The sequence below is a fragment of the Aplysia californica genome, unplaced genomic scaffold (assembly GCF_000002075.1).
Source record: "Aplysia californica isolate F4 #8 unplaced genomic scaffold, AplCal3.0 scaffold00025, whole genome shotgun sequence".
NCBI classification, from domain to species: Eukaryota; Metazoa; Mollusca; class Gastropoda; order Aplysiida; family Aplysiidae; genus Aplysia; species Aplysia californica.
The window spans coordinates 2256125-2273570 of NW_004797295.1; the positions used below are offsets into that span (position 1 = coordinate 2256125).

The window sequence follows — 17446 nt, forward strand, 5'->3', positions numbered from 1 at the left end:
TAAAGGAAGAGGAAGGCCACGCAAAAGGTGAATCAAAAGTGTCAAGGAAACCCTGAGAAAACATAACATCACAACTGAAAGAGCTGCGGAGCTGGCCAACCATAGAAAACTGCATCTCCCCTTGATGCTTAACGGCAACGGAGGATGAAAAAGTAAAAAGTAAGTAATATCCAAGATAAATGGATATATTTTCACCAAAAGCAAGACAAATTAACAAGCTTTAAGATGATACCAATAACTCCACATGCGCCAAAATTGACAAGCGCCTGATTCCACCGCATCATGACACATATAATACATGGAAGGGAGAAAATAATTGCGTCTGGAAAGAGTTAAGAAAAGTAGAGAGAGAAATGGCAGTAAGAAAATAAAAGGGAGCAGAAAATATACTCAAAGACCTGGCACAAATCAACATCATTTTCAACATCCATATATATATATATAACACTGTTTTTGGTGTGCAGTTATCCTGTAGTCTGAGGGCTTTCAAAACAATTTAGTTAATAAGCTCCACATAGTTGGCGGGGAACATGCCATAGGAGCCGTCGGGGGCAAAACCTTGCCACCAGCCATCATCTATCTTCTCGATATTTGTGATGATCTCATCTGGGTCGAAGGTTATCTCGGTGTCATCCGCTGAAACAACAAAAAAATAGACCGCCCATTAATGGTAGCAAGAACTTAAAGAATACATTGAACAGGTATAGAACAAAAGTGTTGTTTCCTCTCACATGATCAGAGTTAGAATTTCTGCTCTTCTCAGAAGTAATAATAATATAAATAATAATAAATAGTATTTGTATAGCACATATCCAGGCTGGACAGCAAGCTCTTTGCGCTTTACCTTTACCCTAAGTTATTACCCCAGCAGACCATAGAACACTGAGAAACATTCTCAGCTTACCGGGAAGCATACAGTGCAAGCAGTTGATTAAGCGCTCAAACACTAACAAACAGACAAGATCTTTCACTGTCTAAAGTAACAAACAGAGCACTCAATTACCCCTGAGGTAAAGGGTTCCCACCTGTCAAACCAAAGAATCTTTTTAATTCCCAGTCCATACAAGCAAGACAGAAACTGAAATCTGAGACTTTTCTGCAACCTTGATTGTTGATAGGTGAAATGGAGACTATCACAGATAATGACAAACACTGAACTAGTTCAAAGACAAATAGAGTCAGCCTGTCTCAGAAAACTTCAAAATTTACCCCTATCCAAACTATAGTAGATTCTCATGAGTATATGTCTAACTTCAGAAACAGCATAATACTGCCTGCAAGGCAAGAAAAAAAACCTATATGTTTTTATTTATTCCACAGAAAGTAATATCACTCTTTCACGCACTGTATACTGTAAAAAAAAAAGGATATTTATACTTATTTTGACTTAATCTTTTCTTGCAAAGAACAGAACAAGTATCACGTAACAGAACGATGACATCGAAACTTCTTTATGCACCTTGGGTATTAATGCTATTCGTGAAAATAAAGTAACTTCGGCAAATACGTAGCACAAGCAAGTATAAAACAGAATTAACTAATTTTTGGTTTCCTCACCTGCTTGGTAGTCGTACAAGGCGCGAGCACAAAGTCCCTGGTCTGCTGTGACTTGGGGGGGTGGGGCCGCTGCCTCCTCCTCCTCTTCCACCTGCTCCTCCTCCACAAAGTGCTGTGTGCTGCTTATGCGATGGGACTGGCTCTCTGCACTCTGCTGCTCTGCAGAGTAGTCCTCATGGAAAGAGGGAACACGGTTTTCCCGGAATGTGTAATCTTCTGTTGATGGCTCTGGTTTAAAAAAAAAAAAGAAAAGAAAGAAAAGAAGTAAGATATGTTTCTAAGCTTAGTTTTGAAAAACGATATATTTCACGATTATCACTGACTTTTTAAATTAGATAACAGCATGCCTGAACACCCTTTACTAAAATTAGAGTAGATTTGACCTAATGAACCAAGAACTTGCTACTATTACTAATACAATGAGCTTCTGGGTCAGAATCAAGGATAACATCTGCCATTCCATCCCAGGATCAACACCTTGACATTTGCCAGAGCCTACATACATCTACCATTGACATCGATTACAATCCCTGTGCCATCGATACCCAGAAGTATCCATCCATGACTAATGTTCTTGACAATCCATCAAATACTGATATCCATTACGATCCATCCATTACTGATATCTATCGTATTGATCTATGACTGATATCCACGACTATCCATCCATCTATCCACAGCTGATATCCACTACTGTCCATCCATTACTGATATCCACAAGTACGTATCCAGCACTGACCGTCCCAGTCCTGGCCCTCTTCCTCAGCGTCAGAGTCGTTTCTCTGCGGCAGGCCCTGTCGGAGCAGGTCTCGGGTCACGGGGGACGTCGGGGATGTCGGGGACAATGGGGCTGGCTCAGCAGCAGGCACGGGCTCTGGTTCTGGTTCTGGCTCCGGCTCGGGAACCTGGAGGGACGAAGAAAACATGATGAACTTTTTCCATTTCTTCACCCATCCCTAGCTAGCACACCTCTCACTGTGGGACTACGGAGCGGACGGACCTGGTTCGAATCCCAGACACTAAGCACTTTTTGGGGGGTAAGTGTTTTACGGTGTTTGCAACTGCATAAGGTCATATGAGCATGCAGGACATGTTAAACATTTTCAGTTAGTAGGAAACTTTTTATTTTGCCCGGGTGGCGGCTGGAGCCTACTCTTATCGATTTTTGACCACCAAAGGATCTTTAAAGTGCACAACTTGCACACTGGACCTCCGAGATTTTTTGCCCTTGTTCGAAAAAGCTATGTGTAGAGCTTACCTACCATATGATCAGGGGTGTGGCTGAAAGACAGCAGTAAGAAGGAGCCAAGGAGTAGCAGTAGAAAGGCGGCAGAGAGAGTCAGGAGCCTAGAGAAGGGGGGCAAAAGAGGTGAGGGGTGGGGGCAGAAAGTGGATACGAAAGCAGGTGACAGAACATTGTTAGAGAGCAGGACAGGATGTGAAAGGAGAAAATTTTAGAGAAGATTTTGTTTTAGTAGGTTTTACTGTGCTCGCAACTGCATAAGGTCATATGAGCGCCAGAAGATTTGAGGTGTTACAAGAGAGTAACAAACATAAAAAAGAAGAAGGGGAGATAAAGACGATAGATGTTTGATAGGAAAGAAAAAGCAAACCACACCAGAGCACCCGCCAACCACCCACACAAAGACAAGTTTGAGTCGAGGTAAAAAAGAACAGTGAACTATTACTTCAGCTTCAGTTTATCATCCTATATCCAGTATGAAATTATTTCATTACGTTCTTTCCTCTGCAAAAGAGTCAGCACATTACAGGCCAGGTTTCACCAGGAACAGACACAAACCACAGAATCACTGACAATATGAAGAAGAGAAAAAAATAACCTGACACTAGAACAAGATCAACCATATGAAGTGTTAAATTTACATGATTTCAATAATGCTCTTGAGTCTCCACTCACCATCTCAGGCTCTGGTTCGGGTTCGGGTTGTGGTTCTGGTTGCCTGGCAGGTTTGGAGGGTGGTGCCTCCTCTCTGGGCAGCTGGATGGGCTGTTTGGGGGCTTGGGGCTCTGGCTGACTGCTGGCAGCTCCAAAACTGTGCTGGAGTTTCCTGGATCAACACAAGACTATGTTAATAATAAATAGCATTTGTTTTGTGCACACCCTGCTCAACAGCAAACTCTGTGCCATTTACAATCGAGGCAACTCCCCCAGCAGACCCTAGAACACCCAAAAAAATGTTATAAGAAAATAATATGTTGACAAAGAGGGAGGGGGGGGGGGGGCTGAGCATCGTAAAGACTTGTAATCAATGTTAAAAGTTTACTGGAGGCAGCTAGTTCAGTATACATCTGATGATTTGCTAACCACTTTTGGAGAAAAAATATTAAAGATTTTTGTCAACATCAAATGACCTGTAGTTCAAACATGCCATAATTACCATTATAGACGGTTAAAAGAGGAATAATAGTTGACCACAGCCTTGAGGGAATAAGATTTATTTTCTGTTTGCTTTCTTTAAAAGTCTAGTATAACTATAGTCTGTTTAATTTGACATCTCTCCTAAGTCCGTAAAAGGAGGGACCAAGAAACCAAGACACCTTCAATCGTTTGCAACCATCATACAAAATAAAGTCAAACTATTGTCAGCTAAACCTTCAATCGGTCCCGGCAGTACCTGGGAGGAGGAGGGCCTCTCTTGGCGGCAGATTCTGGACGTTCCACAGACTTCTGCTTAAAGAAATCTCTGGCACTGCTGCTGCTTTTTGACACCAACTGAGCTGCCTCCTGTATATGACATGATGAATGCTTAGACTCAATTGTTTCAACTATGACAAAGAACTGAGAAAAAGAGCAGTTAAAGTTAAAATGTGTGCACCAATGATAAATAGAGAAAAACGAGTGCATTCTAATTTAGTGAGGTAAATTTCTTGGAAAGCAACACAAGTCACAAGTGAAGTAGTAGGATTTATCTCAACGTTTTATAGCACACGTGCAACTCAATCTTGTGAAACACACAAAGCATAAAACAGTGTATATTAGCACAGATAAGATTACCTATCTTTTTTTCAACCCTTCTTTAATTACAATTCTGCACTTAAAACACAAGACAGTAATTTCTTCAGATATTATGTCGAGCAAACATTCTAGATCAAAGATAAGCAGGATAGCTGGGGAGAAGACAGACTCACTGCAGCTCTTTCTTTTCTCATCTGGTCACTGCGATGACCCCGTTCCTCTTCATCTATGCTGGATTCCTTCTGAATTTGAGCCTAGTGAGGCAAGGAGGGGATATGGAGGAAACCATTATTAGCAGCAAAAGGCAATAAGACACAGTATGCAACTGGACACAGTTAGAAATAGAGTGCAGCACTTTGTATGCCGCAGTACAGTACAGGTGCCAGTCTCCTGGAGAAGATCAGAGGAGTGGACAACTCATCTACAGCATGGGTCTTCACATCTTTTCAGTTTCAATTCAGCATCAATCTTATGACCTGCTTCAATAATACTTTTCACTTACATTATCATCTGCTCATTAATTCAAGGTTAACCTAATCTTTTGACAAACTGAGCGAAAGAGAAGCACACAGTCAGAATGACAGTGTTTTAAAAAGATAACAAACTGATTTTACTCCAGAAAACAAAAGTTAGATGGACCGGTCAGTAGTGCACTCTAATTAATCACTGTGGAAACACACGTGAAGACATCATTGCAACAGCATTGTTATACATTTTCACTGTGGGATTACAACTAACAGTTAGGTTGATTTAACAAAATTACCGACAATTCTGTGCTAAAAAAAGCCAGCTGAAATCAAAACCATTAATAAAAATATAATCTCAATGAATCCAGTGAACAAAAATTCCATGATACTCCCACCTCGAAAAACAAAGTGACTATGATACATTTTACACATATCTGTAGTTATAACTGTGGTAACAAAATGGAATTCTTAAAAAGTCAAGTCAGTTCAAAAGAGATGTCCGGTGCTTTACACAATGTGAAATATAACATTAAAACAAAGTTACATTTCCTCCCGCTACCTGTTGCTATCACTTGTCAGTCACTTTGAAATACATTCACCTCTACCCTGAGAGAAATATGTATTTTTCATTAAAAAATATTGAAGTGTTTGTAAAATGATGATTAACACACAGCTTTGGTCCTTTTTTGTGAACAACATAAGCATTTAAAACACAGATTCTATTCTAGTACACATAATGCTACATTTTTTTAATAAAACAATAGTTTATAAACAACATTTCTTTAGGTGTCTATGGAAATCTATGAGTAAAATCCATTAAATCATCATCTTATTAACAGGACAATTATTTTTTCCCCCAAAGCGTCAAACAACCACCTAATACAAGTACATCAAAAAGGCCATTCATTCTATCATTTATCTCACCCACAACTGTGTACATTCTTCACATTTTACAACTAGTAAAGACAGAGAGAGCTTAAGTAAAGAGTAATGAGAAGCCTTTCTTGACTGATCACAGTGGCATAAAGCCAGGACATGAGGCAGCAAGGTTTTAGAGAAAGTGTTTGTAAAGCAGAGACAGACAGAGAAACAAACAAAATCAAGACAGTCAAATTCTGACATTGACACTGGCCGGCCACAAGTGTTCTGTTTGAGGAAAATACTTCATAAAAAGAATAGCACTTGAAGGTCTCAAGTGAAGCCGTAAGAAGGATTAATCAATTAACCACATCTTTAGGCAGTTAAGTGCACCACTTTAGCAAAGGAAAAAGGGCTGATATCTGTGGAATCTTTAATTTTCTCTCTTTACAATGCTAGCTACTCAAGGTCTAAAACTTCTCTAGCTCCTTGGATGTTAAAGGTAATCATCACTTCATGATGGACGAACTATTATAAAGAGGGAGCATTTGAAATATATTTCTAATCTTATAAGAGCACTGTTTAAGTTTACCGAAATACACAATAAAGCATCCTCTTATTCGCTAGATTATCAGTATTCAGTCTAGATGAAATATTAAGTGTAAATTTTATCAGCACTACTTGACAGAATAAATGTTCCAACAGCTTCATCTTTGTGACAAAATATTCAATTGCTTCTAAATTGAAACTTGCAACATGGTGTAACACAATTATAAACACAGACAGTAACAGACAAACAGGGATGGGTAGGGTGAGATAAAGGATGACCAGAGGACAGAAAGTATTACATGCTCCTGAAAAAATAACATTTAATGTATTATTAAAACTTAAGTTATATAATTATCGGATTTGCACAGTCAGTACCTATACACTCTGTTATAATAAGCACCTCAATTTACTTGATGTGAAAGAAAATGATTTTAGACTTGATATATTTTCTAACAGGATTAATATTTAAAAGAGCTGACAAGGAACATTTTATGCTAAATAAAAATAATTTGAATCACAAAGAAATCCTATGTAGAATGTTAATGGCAAATTATCAGTTGTGTTGGGCTGAACAAAAAAAAGTCCCTAGCCCCACACTGGCAATGGCCACTCTAGAAGTGAATTTATTTCAATTTCTCAACTAATTCTAATACAAATTTCTTTGAAAACTTCTTGTAATACAAAGTCATTATTTGGTCACTATTGTTTCTTGTATGAACACAAAAGAGGGAGTCTGGGAACAATGGCAAACACACAATGAAAAATAGATGTGAAACTGTTGGACAGGTGCAAGATTGGCATGAGCATGGACCACTGAAGACATAGTTGACAGGTTCACACTTCCATGAAGTTTAAAGGATGGGATGCACTCAACAATGATTGGGGAAAAGGAAAACAAGGGAACAGACAGACATATATGCCTGCAACTCAAAACAATAACCTGAGATGTCACCCAGAGTGTGAACTATACTCTTCCAAACATGTATTGCAAAGAGTGAAAAAAAAGTGGATCTGAAATGCTCAGCAGCTCAAGAAGATACTGGAGAAAAAAAGAAGTTTGCTTTCAGTAAAAATCAATTAATCACAAAAGCTAAATTTTGTACAGCTTCTCGGTCTAATTTAAACCCCATGTAATGAAACTATCAAAAAACGTTGACACATACACATAAACTTATTGGCCAGTTTATGAAATAACCTTCCAACAGGATTCTTGGGGTAAACTCAAGAAGTCACAACATTGGGTTTTTTTGTTTGTTTTAGAAGAGGTTTAAAGGCGCTTGCAACAGTCACAACATTAAGACAGTCACAAATTAAATGCTAGCAAAATATGTCAACCAACATCTGAGTACACATTACACAACTGATGAAAAGTCAATAAAATAATGATACACTTTGTCACTATGTGTTAATCAGGAAGACACAGAGTACTCAAGACACAAGAAGACAAATGATCTCTCTCGGCTACCCAACACAGTTCAACAATGGAATTACTGAAAACATTGACAAACATTCCACACCACTTTCACACAAAAAAACTAAAAACCACGCACGAGTTTCTTACCCATTTTTGTTTCTCCATTTCTTTATTCTGTTCAGCAGCTTTTTTCTCGGCTTGTCGCTGTTTGCCCACGTCCCTCATGTGCTCTGAAATGCGCTTCTCACGTTCTTTTGTTTCTCTTGTCTGATTACAACAGCAGATACAAACAGATAACCATGATGAATGTGCTGACAACTGATAGGGAATGATCAAGAAATTTACACACAAACTTCAAACAAGCAAGGCATCCAATGTGGGGAAGGAGAGGAATAGGGGGTTTGGTGAAGGGCAAGATGTGAGACTTGGGTATAATAAGGACTGAAATGTGGGTCTGTATACTTTTATCATCCACAAAATATAAGCTTTTGACATTGTTGATAAAAAAAAAACATTATAAGCTGTATTTGAGGAGGGTTGAAGCATGGACACAAAAACATTTTTTTTCTCGTTCAAACAAACTAAAAACATGGCAAGGATGTGGGAAGGTGGAAGGGCATTCAAAGTTAAGGCTTCCACCTCTGGACTTGCTTCTTGGGGTTTTGCTTCCTCAGTCACCTGAAATTTCCGCGACATAGCTGCTTCAATTTATAACATTCAAAGGCTGACACACACAGGCATATGATAGATAATATATTTTGAAAATATCGTTAATGAAAAAGCTTTAAAGAACAAAACAACTGCAGTCTCAGGCTAAAACTTTAGAGGAAAGAACCTAGCACACACAAATAAGAATTCATCTACCATATCAACTTATCACATGGTAATTAGCAAACTTTATAAAAAATCCAACTGCTATCGCCTACTGAACAACATGGCTACATGCACAAGTAAATAAGGAATTTTCCTTTCTACAATTGCCATAGGCTTTAGTTGTTAAAATAAATCTGTAGCAAAAGGATCATAACCATCTTTCCCACACATAAGACAACACTATCAACCTTTGTTGAATGGAGTAACACAAGTCTTCAGGCCACAGGTTGAACAGAATTGCACAGCCTAGGTCAGCTGAGTCTTATTTGTTCAAAACAATCAGAAACAAAAATACACACAAGTACAACCAAAAAGGAAAAATAAGGCATTACACTTCTCAAACATTTGGCTTTCCATCTTCAAGAGTCAGAATAACAAGGGACAATGATAATATTGTTGCTGTTGCTACTGATCACATTATGCCCAAGCTTTCACTCCTTGATTCATTGACACTAAATGACACTTGCAGGTTCTCTTCAATTGTTTAGTAGTTTGATTGGGAGCACTCTCTGGGCCTGATAAGCAAAGGAGCAGGGAAGCTCCCAAATAGAATAGTACTAGACCAAAAAAAACTGAGAACCTACATGAGTATTCTCAAAGCAGGAAGATTATATATTCGCTTTGAATGTCCAACCTTTCAGAGAAAAACTGCAGCAATTACTTTTGAAGTACTTACCTCTCTTTCTTTCCTCTCTTCCTCTAACTGTTTCCTTTCAGCATCAGATCTCGATTTTTCTGCTTGCTGTCTTGAAATTTCATCTTTCTGAAACAAGATTTCTTCAGCTAGGATTTACAACATAAATCTGTCGTACAGGCATCAATGGTAGACTGTAATAACAGCTTGATCATAAAAAGAGGGGGAAAGATTAAATACATTTGAGCACCCATCAACGACTAGCCTCTAAACTGACATTCAATAACAAAATAGTGTTGTCAATAAAAATGCCCAGACACAGCAAAAATGGTATTAAACTGATAGTGTTTTCTTACATAACACTCTCTCACAAAATGACATAACATGCAAAAAGAGTTACCAAAAGCAATCATAAATTATACCCTTTAACCCTTTGAGCCCTGATCTCCTGAAGCTACCATGCCTCTCTGCCTGAACTCCTGAGCAAATATTACGAATATATATTCATATGATGGTGAGATCTCATTCCATTATATCCCACTCAGAGTAGTCCTCGTCATTACCAGCATCTAATTTAGAAAGAACTTCAAAATTATTAATAAATTCCTGTGTAGTAAAGTGCGCGTTTTGTCACAGGCGAGCTGGTTTGGGGAGAGGGTCTTGCCCACTGCTGTACCAGTGGCTAGGTATATGGGCAATTTTACGCTCCACTGGTGCTCAAAGGGTTAAGGCCAGATGAGTAAGACAACCAGTCCTGAAAGGTGCTGTTACTAAAGGACTGAAAGCAGCAGACAAACTAATCAGGATAATGCCTTAACGTAAAAGTAAAAAGTAATCTACACCACGAAGAAGGAGAAGAACCAAGTAAAAACATGTTAAGTAGATAGATCTCTTTAGCACACTATGCAAACAATATATCAAGCACATTTAAGTTATGTCTACCATACCATAATGTCTATTCAAGCTAGAAAATCTCAATTACTAAAATTAGAGACAAAACATTAACAAATTCTCCATCAGGGTAAAAAAGAAAAACAAAGCAAAGAATTATAAGTGACAAACCTCTGCCTGAGCCCAGAACTGGTCTCTATTGTTCATGTTGATCTCCCTGGTAGGAATGATTCGTTTGTAATCAGTACCCTGTAGACAAAGAGTTTCAAAGCTTTAACACGAAAATGTTTCACAACAACTCTTTCTTTCAAGTATGAAAAAGTATTCAGTTGAATCGGTAACCTATATATAGGAACAATGTAGAACACTTTTAGTTAACCTTACCATTTATAGATTAAAGAAACATGTCTTAATGTGGCTTTATGATTAATCCTGAATAACATACTTGTCTATCCTTGTGATAAGAGGGACAACAACTAAGAAGAATAACAAGGAGGAGGAGGTGAAAGAGTTGGAGGAGGAGGAGGTGAAAGAGTTGGAGGAGGAGGAAGAGGACAAAAAGGAGAAAAAATTAACTTTTACCAACCCCAAAGTCTTTTTTCTAAGGATCACTGTTAAAGCTACCATGTCAACATCTCCCTTGCGATATCTATATCCGTGCTATGAACATATCAGATCTGAGTCAATAAACTACAAACTACTCACCACTAGATCTGGAGCTTGCTGAGGCCTGGCCTTCTCTTTGTGGAAACTGTAGTTTGCCCCAGATGATTTGGCCACTCTCTTCATGATGTCATCAACATCAATGTCCTCTTCACAGCGAGCAGGCACTGTGATGTGAATACCCTGCACATTGAATTAGAAGGAACATCTTACATTGCAGGATGGTTTAAAAGAAGACAGCCAAAAGTTTCTGTAAAATAATAAAACAAATACAATGTATATCTTATTGTACTATTTCATTTTTGCATGACTGTAATTATGCTCTAATAGACAAAGTAAGGTCATGTTAAAGGTGAAGTACACTTGGCCTGGTGGTTAGAGTAAAAGAAGTAGAAAAGAATGAAAGCAAAGATCTCTCTCTCTCTCTCTCTCTCTCTCTCTCTCTCTCTCTCTCTCACATTCAATCAGTCAATCACTGACACTCACTGACACACAGACAGATATATATAATATTATATATATATATATATATATATATATATATATGTGCGTGTTCCTCAAAAGCCTTACTGCCACACATCACAGCTTTACACCCCTATGATCAGTCGAGACACAGGGTTTTTCCACTAATCCACATCAATGGAGCAATCTTTCAGAGAGTTCATGTGTCATAATGTGGTGGAATCAAGTGCTCGTCAATTTCGGAGCATATGGAATTATTGGTATAATCCTAAAGCTTGTTTATCTATCTTGCTTTTGGTGAAAAAAAGTACCTATCTGTCTTGAAAAGAAGTCAAGACATTTGCGATTGAAAGAAGTGGGGGTCGCCTGGTGTTAGAGGTAAAATTAGCCAGAAAATGTCTGCCGTAGTTTAGTGACTTGCAAAGCTTGAGTGTACATGGAAACAGAAAATGTACGCTTTTTGTGCCTTGGATCAATGCTTTTAAGTAAAATCTTACCAGAAATCTGTCCTTACACGGACATAACAGGTGTTGAGCTAAAAATAAAAAAGTATTAAAAACTGCGCTTGGGGCGGAAAGATGTCAATTTGTTCAATTTCATTATTTTGACAAGCACCTGATTTCACCACGATGTGACACACATACCAAAGTAAATCACATAAGGGTATAGTATATAGACGTTCATGGGCATCATTCCAACACTAAAGGGTATGAAACTCCTAGAGAGTAGTAAATACTGCTATAATTAGTATAAAACTGTTATGTGTTCTTGCTTTTTAAAAAGGTGAGAATGTAGTACATACTTCCCTTAGCTCAGACTCCAATTTATTACTTACACAACCAATCTCATCATTCTCTTCTTTAAAAATCAAAAGCTGCAGCCACATATTTCAAAGAAAGTGAAAACAACTACTGAAATTTACCAAGTTCAACTTATCAATATATTATCAATGTCTGTTGGTGGGTGGGGGGGGAGAGTGTTACCCTTCCACTCAGAGCAGTAGTGGCAAGTACTCCTCAATATACATGATGATGGAACCAAGAAGAAACAAAATAAAAAATTAATAAATTGATCCCTCCTACATCTATTCAACCTTCAACCAAAAGGCAGCAGATATCAATAAACTTATACCTATTGTTACGGTGATGCGTGGAAAGGGACATGAGAGAAATGAAATGAAGCTCACTTGGAACAAGCTTGGAAGGATGGCTCAGGACAGAGATAAATGGAAGGAGCTTGTATGTGGCCTATACCCTGCCAGGGGTGAAAGGCATTGATGATGATGATTGTTACGGTAACCAACTTACTCTCAAGAATGCTTGGACATCTCGCAAGTGGGATGTATACTTCAATTTCAAGTTTTCAGGGACACTCTCACCAGTCTGGGGACAAAAGTTGCAAAAACTGTGTCATATTTCATGGGTTACATTCTTTATCATTAAATATAAAAATAACAATCAAAATGTTGATCAATCTGTTGGTAAAAAAGAAGAGCCTGCTGGATATGAAGGTAAAACAAAACAATACAAAAATAACCTAAATATGGCTTCTCCGTTACTATGATAAATTATTTTGCCATTTAACAGGACCTTGGACTTAAAATACAAACAGATAATTGCTACAATTGTAAATTAATATTCTAAATACTAATACTTTTTACACACATGATGCTTCTTTACTGTAGAATCTATTAAATGTTTCAAACAATACACACATACCTTAGGAAACTCGAGATAGTACACTTAAATATGAATGAGACTGAATGAAGCAGGAAAAGTTCCCACAATAAATTGTGTCAGGTATACAAAGAGTAAACTTCCACTAAGACAAAGAGAGCAGAGCAATGCCTATTCTACCAAGGCATTATGATATCTCTTAACAATCTAATACTAATACAATGAAATCATGTTTTTCGAGTCCACTGTATACAACATAAATAATACAAAGTTACAGAAGAATCATCAACTGATGCTTCACACTTTTAAAACTTGGTATTAGTACTCACCCAATGAATGAGCACATATTTCGGCAAGGAAGTATTTGGGTCTGTCACTCTGCAGTATGCATACATCATTTTTCCACTGCTGAGGTCCTCAGCCATTTCTTCGATGCCTCCATCTTTAAAACGAGACACAAAAATAATTTCTGATGAAAGTGAAAAAAAAAAAAATTTTTTTTACACAAATGTTTTTACAATAAAAGAATTATAATCAAACAAAAAGAGTATGACATGGCTCTGCATACTTCAATTGATTTTATTTTTACTTTCTAGCTTAATCAGCTATATAATGCTACATGTTGCACTGGCCACTACATATCAGAGAATGAAGAGCAGGCTGTCAACTGCAACAGCAGAGGTGTAGATAATAAATAAAGTAAGAAATAACAATCAATATGTTGGAAAAGAATAGGAACAGCAATCATTTCAGTACTCACCCCCTGTACCAACAAGTTTCAAAACTGGAGTTTGCCCTTCATATCCATACAAAGCCCTGGAGGAAAAAAAGCAGTTAGAACTGTTTACTCTGTTTACAACACAGAAATGATAAGGCCACAGTAATTAGTCTACTAACAGACATTCAAAGGAATATGGGGAGGAAGAAAACAGGGGGGGGGGGAGGGGAGAGGTCGGGGATTGACTAACTGTCCTTGTAACTGGAACATCTGATCCAGCCTTTTTAAGAGTTCTAAATCATGTAATTTATATGCTGGAAGCAGAAGTATGCATTACTGAACAGTCTAAGTTATGGAGGCAGTGTTAAGAGAGTTCAATGAGACATGTGTTTTATTCAGATATATAACAATATAAGTATGTCACTCTTTAGGAAGAGGCAATCCTGTAATTCTCTGGTCGTCTAGGCATGGTTTTTCAGGCTTTTTACATGCTCCGACGACCACAGAAGTGCCTCGGGACCGGTTGCGAACGACGATAACGATAACCTGTAAGCACACAAGTTAGTCTGCTTTGACTATGAAAGTTAATTTTTACGAAGATTATTGGCCACATTCCTTTCACTGTTTTGAAAATATGATAGCATAGACGTAGGGTAACAAACACACTAACAATGTCATCACTTAGAAGCGGCCCCCATGTGATTTTTCGGCCTACTTTTATTAAATGCTAGGGATGAAGATGACGAATTATTTCCAAATTTTTGGTTACTCTATGCGAGGAGTTGGGAATGAGGGTTGTGTCCTGCCCCCCAGGACAGCCTGGCGGGGATCTAGAGTAAGCACCAAACAAACTTAACACTAAGACTAACACGCATGTCATTTCCTACATAGGAACATCATCATCGCCAACATAAATAATCATCCTCATGCTCACTATCACAATTACCATTACCGTCACCATCGCCAACAACATCATCATCATCAGCAGCATTATCATCATCATCATCATCATTACCGACTCAACAATTCCCCTTTCATATAACAATCTGCACCATTACTTTCTTTTTATGTAACCAACAAAAACGGGCACCAAAATCAGGACACGGGGGAAAAAAACAAAAAAAACACAATATAAGTATGATAATTTTATATGCTCATTTACCTAAAAACCTCTACTTCTCAAGCCTAAATATCCCAGCCTAATTTTGCCCTTGTATAACAGTAAACAGATGGTAAAAATAGACTTTTTATAAAGTCATAATCACTACTTATTTGAAAAGACAAGAACTGGGGTTCAAACAAAGTCATAAAACGGCAAAGTATGAAAATTAAAATTAAGCTCGGTCATCACTCAATTTCGTTTTTTTATTTAGGCTTTTATAAAAAATCAAGTCTTGGTTTTTTTTAATTGGTCTTGCAAAAAAGAGCAACGACTTCGAAGGATGTGGTGGCTTCCACAGTCTAGAAGTTAGTTTGTTACTGGTTTTAGTTTTAGCGTCAATAAAATGGCAGCCTGCGTACTGTACTGTGTATAGTGTATGCTTCAAATGCTTCCCAAGATGTTGAGACTGATTCAGAATGCTATTTAATCTGGTCTACTGTGGTAATAATAGGCCCTATAGACTGTACAGCACATAAATTGCTGTTGAGTGAGTGAGAATTTGCACTATTAGATTTTAAAATGTCACTTGTTATTACTAGATCTAAGTCATGAGTACCCTCAATATGATTCTATGAATTGTTGGCTCTCAGCTTTTTCATATTATGGTCCATAATCGTAAAGGGCGAAGCATGCAGAATTTTTCCATCACACTCAGTGTCAGTGTCATTGAGATTTTAAAATGTCACTTGTTATTACTAGATCTATGTCATGAGTACCCTCAATATGATTCTATGAATTGTTGGCTCTCAGCTTTTTCATATTACGGTCCACAATCGTAAAGGGCGAAGCATGCAGAATTTTTCCATCACACTCAGTGTCAGTATCATTGAGGTAGCAATTATAGATAACATAACATCCAACTCATGGCCATTTTAAAAGGTAAAATTGACATAGATCTAGATCTAGTCTATATTGAGATAGAAATTTCCAAGTTGGACGTACAACTTTAGAATCTGGGTCCGATCTGTTTAGACTTGGCATCATCCACACAGAGTACTGGATATCGATACTGATTTAGATATTATCGATGTTCTATCAGTAGATCTAGCCTACAAATTGAGCAATAAAATTGTACTTGCTTTTAACAAGGCAAGGGGGGTCTTGCCCCCCTGACTCTGACCTAACAAAAACATGGAGGGGGGGTTTGAGGGGGGCATGCCCCCCGGAATGAATGTGACCATAATTTGATGTTTTTCAATTAGGTTTGATAGGTTATCTCTCCATGATATCAGCACGCACATCAAAAAGTAATCGTTTAGAACCAGAAGTAATTGTCATAGGAGTCAAAACTATTATCCTCAAACGGGAACCAGATTCTTAAGTAGAAGGCCCTCCCCAAGGTGAAGAAAAGAAAATGTTTTTTGAATTTGTGTCTAGATCTAGATCTGATACTAATATCTAGATCTAGATCTAGATCTAGCTAGATCAAATCTAAGTCTAAACTAAAGTTGATTTGGATAAACAAATTCTGAGCAGCCATTTTTCAGAGAAAGTGGCTATTCTCACCCGCCCGGAAGTTCTCGCAAGATCAACTCTTCCCCTCTTCTTTCTCTCTCTGTCTCTTTCTGAATACTGTCTATCGGTGTGGACGATCAAATTGACCAAAACAAAGTTAAAAAATGATGTTAAAACACAAAAGTAAATTAATTTGGTTGTCTACAAAGATGCTACGGCTATTTAACTTTTCGAATCGAGCCGAACTACGCGGGTCGCCATTTTGTTTTGCCCCGAAATTCTCGCGCTACTCCTCTCTCTCTTTCTCTCTCTCTGTCCACTGCCCACAGTACAGACAAAATTGTACGCTTTTAGTAGGCTACAGTTGAAATGGAACGTTTGTTCACAGCACAGAATTCTACATTTTTTCCTCACAGTGTAGAATTCTATGGTTTAGGGTGAACGCGCACCGGGTGAGAATAGCCACAAGACTCGCCTGCACTATTCTCACTCCGGGTGAGAATAGAGGTGGCCTTTTTCAGACTGCTAAGCCCTCCTAAGCCCTAAGCTAAAAAACATCAGTGTCATCAGCAATACTCAACAGAAGACAGATAGGCCTATCCGGAAAATGAGACTCTATATATAGATCTATGTCAAAATCATTGGACACAGTCAGCACATTGGGGAACATCAAAGTAAACAAGGAAAGTTTACCAAACCTTAGAACTTAGAAGTCTAGCAGAGTCGTCGGAGTCGTAATTTGGAGGTGTGGCAAGGTGCCGGTTATTTGTTGTGCATGTCTTATTATTATAAACACTAGGGCTATTAGACAAAACAAGTTTATTTACAATCATTAGCTAGGCCATACCAGTCAGTGTCGTCTTTATCATCAAAGACTTGTTCGTATGCCTTGAAAAGGGAATCTTTATTCTTCTTTAAATCCACAGCCATGACTTCCTTGTAAGTACCCCGCACTTCCTATTCGAGGAGTTTGGTAGGAGTAACATTTACGAACGCCCGACCCGGAAGTGGTATAAAAAAAACATGCTAACGACGTCACGAGTATGTGTGTACACAAATAAATTACACAAGGAAGATACACAGAAAAGCT

At 38.0% G+C, this 17446-nt stretch overlaps 1 protein-coding gene across 1 annotated transcript; it reads right to left on the bottom strand.

The window, feature by feature from the left end:
• Positions 1–217: 217 nt before the first annotated feature.
• Positions 218–17370, bottom strand: LOC101857621 (drebrin-like protein B). The gene is made up of 14 exons (XM_005091069.3): positions 17204–17370; positions 13782–13837; positions 13351–13463; positions 12653–12727; positions 10926–11066; positions 10392–10469; positions 9372–9458; positions 7970–8089; positions 4708–4788; positions 4194–4303; positions 3476–3626; positions 2297–2462; positions 1558–1785; positions 218–636 (listed from the first exon to the last, which is right to left on the bottom strand). The coding sequence occupies exons 1-14, from the start codon at positions 17284–17286 to the stop codon at positions 497–499; spliced, it is 1629 nt and encodes a 542-aa protein (XP_005091126.1). The 5' UTR covers positions 17287–17370; the 3' UTR covers positions 218–496.
• Between the last annotated feature and the right edge of the window lie 76 nt (positions 17371–17446).

Bases quoted from the DNA above. Each gene is read 5' to 3' on its own strand.
- LOC101857621 (XM_005091069.3), bottom strand. From the start codon at position 17,286: ATGGCTGTGGATTTAAAGAAGAATAAAGATTCCCTTTTCAAGGCATAC. The intron at 13,838-17,203 runs GTATGGCCTAGC...TTTTTCCTCCAG, and splicing joins GATAAAGACGACACTGACTG to GGCTTTGTATGGATATGAAG. The intron at 4,789-7,969 runs GTAAGAAACTCG...TTGCCTCACTAG, and splicing joins AAATGGAGAAACAAAAATGG to GCTCAAATTCAGAAGGAATC.